Source organism: Guillardia theta (genome assembly GCF_000315625.1).
Source record: "Guillardia theta CCMP2712 unplaced genomic scaffold GUITHscaffold_121, whole genome shotgun sequence".
Taxonomy (NCBI): Eukaryota; class Cryptophyceae; order Pyrenomonadales; family Geminigeraceae; genus Guillardia; species Guillardia theta.
The window spans coordinates 171,751-173,262 of record NW_005434553.1 but is presented as its reverse complement, the minus strand read 5'-3'; the positions used below and the strand labels follow the sequence as shown (position 1 = coordinate 173,262).

General features: G+C 58.5%; 1 protein-coding gene across 1 annotated transcript in view; it reads left to right on the top strand.

The window, feature by feature from the left end:
* GUITHDRAFT_146298 (hypothetical protein) overlaps positions 1 to 890 on the top strand; it is a gene marked incomplete at both ends in the record, with an annotated part of 1,559 nt that extends 669 nt beyond the window's left edge. The window contains 2 exons of the mRNA XM_005822666.1: positions 38 to 595; positions 747 to 890. Coding sequence (XP_005822723.1) covers positions 38 to 595; positions 747 to 890 — 702 coding nt within the window. The remainder of the gene's footprint in view (positions 1 to 37; positions 596 to 746) is intronic.
* Between the last annotated feature and the right edge of the window lie 622 nt (positions 891 to 1,512).

The window sequence follows — 1,512 nt, the reverse complement described above, 5'->3', positions numbered from 1 at the left end:
GGTTGGGCTGACGACCGGAGAGACGGCAGCGGGGCAGGCAGGCGAGCTGCCAGCGCCGCCGGAGCTGCTGGTGGGGTTGGTGGCGGGAGTGGAGCCGACGGCAAGGGGGTGGGGCGGGAGGAGCTTGATGGAGAGAGGCTACGGGATGCCAGGGGTGGTGGGGAGTCTGGTGATGCAGGAGGCTGTACGTGCAGGAGGAGCAGCGGGATGGTACAGGAAGGAGCAGACGAGAGGCCTGGAGCTGACGAGCGGTCAGAGCGTCGCGGGGTGGGGGGTGGGCGGAGGAATCTTGTCCAGGGCGACGCTCGCAGGGGGAGGGCGAGGAGAGATGATGGCGAGCTGGCGAGGAGAGCGAGAGGGACAGCGATGGCAGGAGGAGCTGAGGCCGGGAGCAGAGGCGGGGCTGCTGTCACTGGGGATGGTCGGTCGGTCGGGGTGGCCGCGAGGAGACGGGGAGGTAGGAGAGCAGGGGTTGAGCAGCGAGGCAGCGGAGAGGTTGCTGAGGCGAGGGATGGAAGCGATTGCAGCGGGGAGGGAGCAAGAGACGACGCTGAGGGCAGAGATGGCTGGGGGAGATCAGCCGGGAAGGATACAGGTGAGGGTGAGGGAGCTGAGGGAGAGAGCGGAAGGAGGGGGAGGATGACAGGGAGGCGGCAAGAAGGTGTGATTGGTGGGGGGGGTTGGGAGGGAAAGCAGCAGGAATACATGAAATACTGAGATGTTCGTCGGTAACAATGTCTTAGCAGGGCGTGTTGGATAATTTGGCCGATGAAGCTTCAATGCTGAAACAAAATGAAATGTCTCAATTCAAGGACAACGGGGATGATTCATTTGATGTGGACCTTTCAACCTGGCCAAGCTTGCCTCAATTCTCAAAGTTCCTCTCCTGAATTTTGAATCTTTGACCAGGAGCCTTGTTATGAAGTTGAAAAGTTTCAACCGAGTCAGGCTAGTTGCACTCCAGATTACATGAGGAGAAACAATCATCAAACGCGATTGACGAAATGGTTTAATAAAAATTGATTTACAGAATCACTTCACATACAATGTAATACACATAAAACAAGTTTGGAGCTGATGAAATCTGCTAATCAGGAGCATTCAGTTCAAAGAAGAGACCTGATTCTTGCTGATCTCCGTGGATCAACCCCGGGTCGATAGACTGAAAATCGTTCTGCCAGAACATGTCAGAATCTTAGCTTCGACTACCGCACCGTCCTCCCTTCCCTTCTTGCCGCCTCCCTGTCATCCTCCCCCTCCTTCCGCTCTCTCCCTCAGCTCCCTCACCCTCACCTGTATCCTTCCCGGCTGATCTCCCCCAGCCATCTCTGCCCTCAGCGTCGTCTCTTGCTCCCTCCCCGCTGCAATCGCTTCCATCCCTCGCCTCAGCAACCTCTCCGCTGCCTCGCTGCTCAACCCCTGCTCTCCTACCTCCCCGTCTCCTCGCGGCCACCCCGACCGACCCAACCCATCCCCTAGTGACAGCAGCCCCGCCTCTGCTCCCGGCCTCAG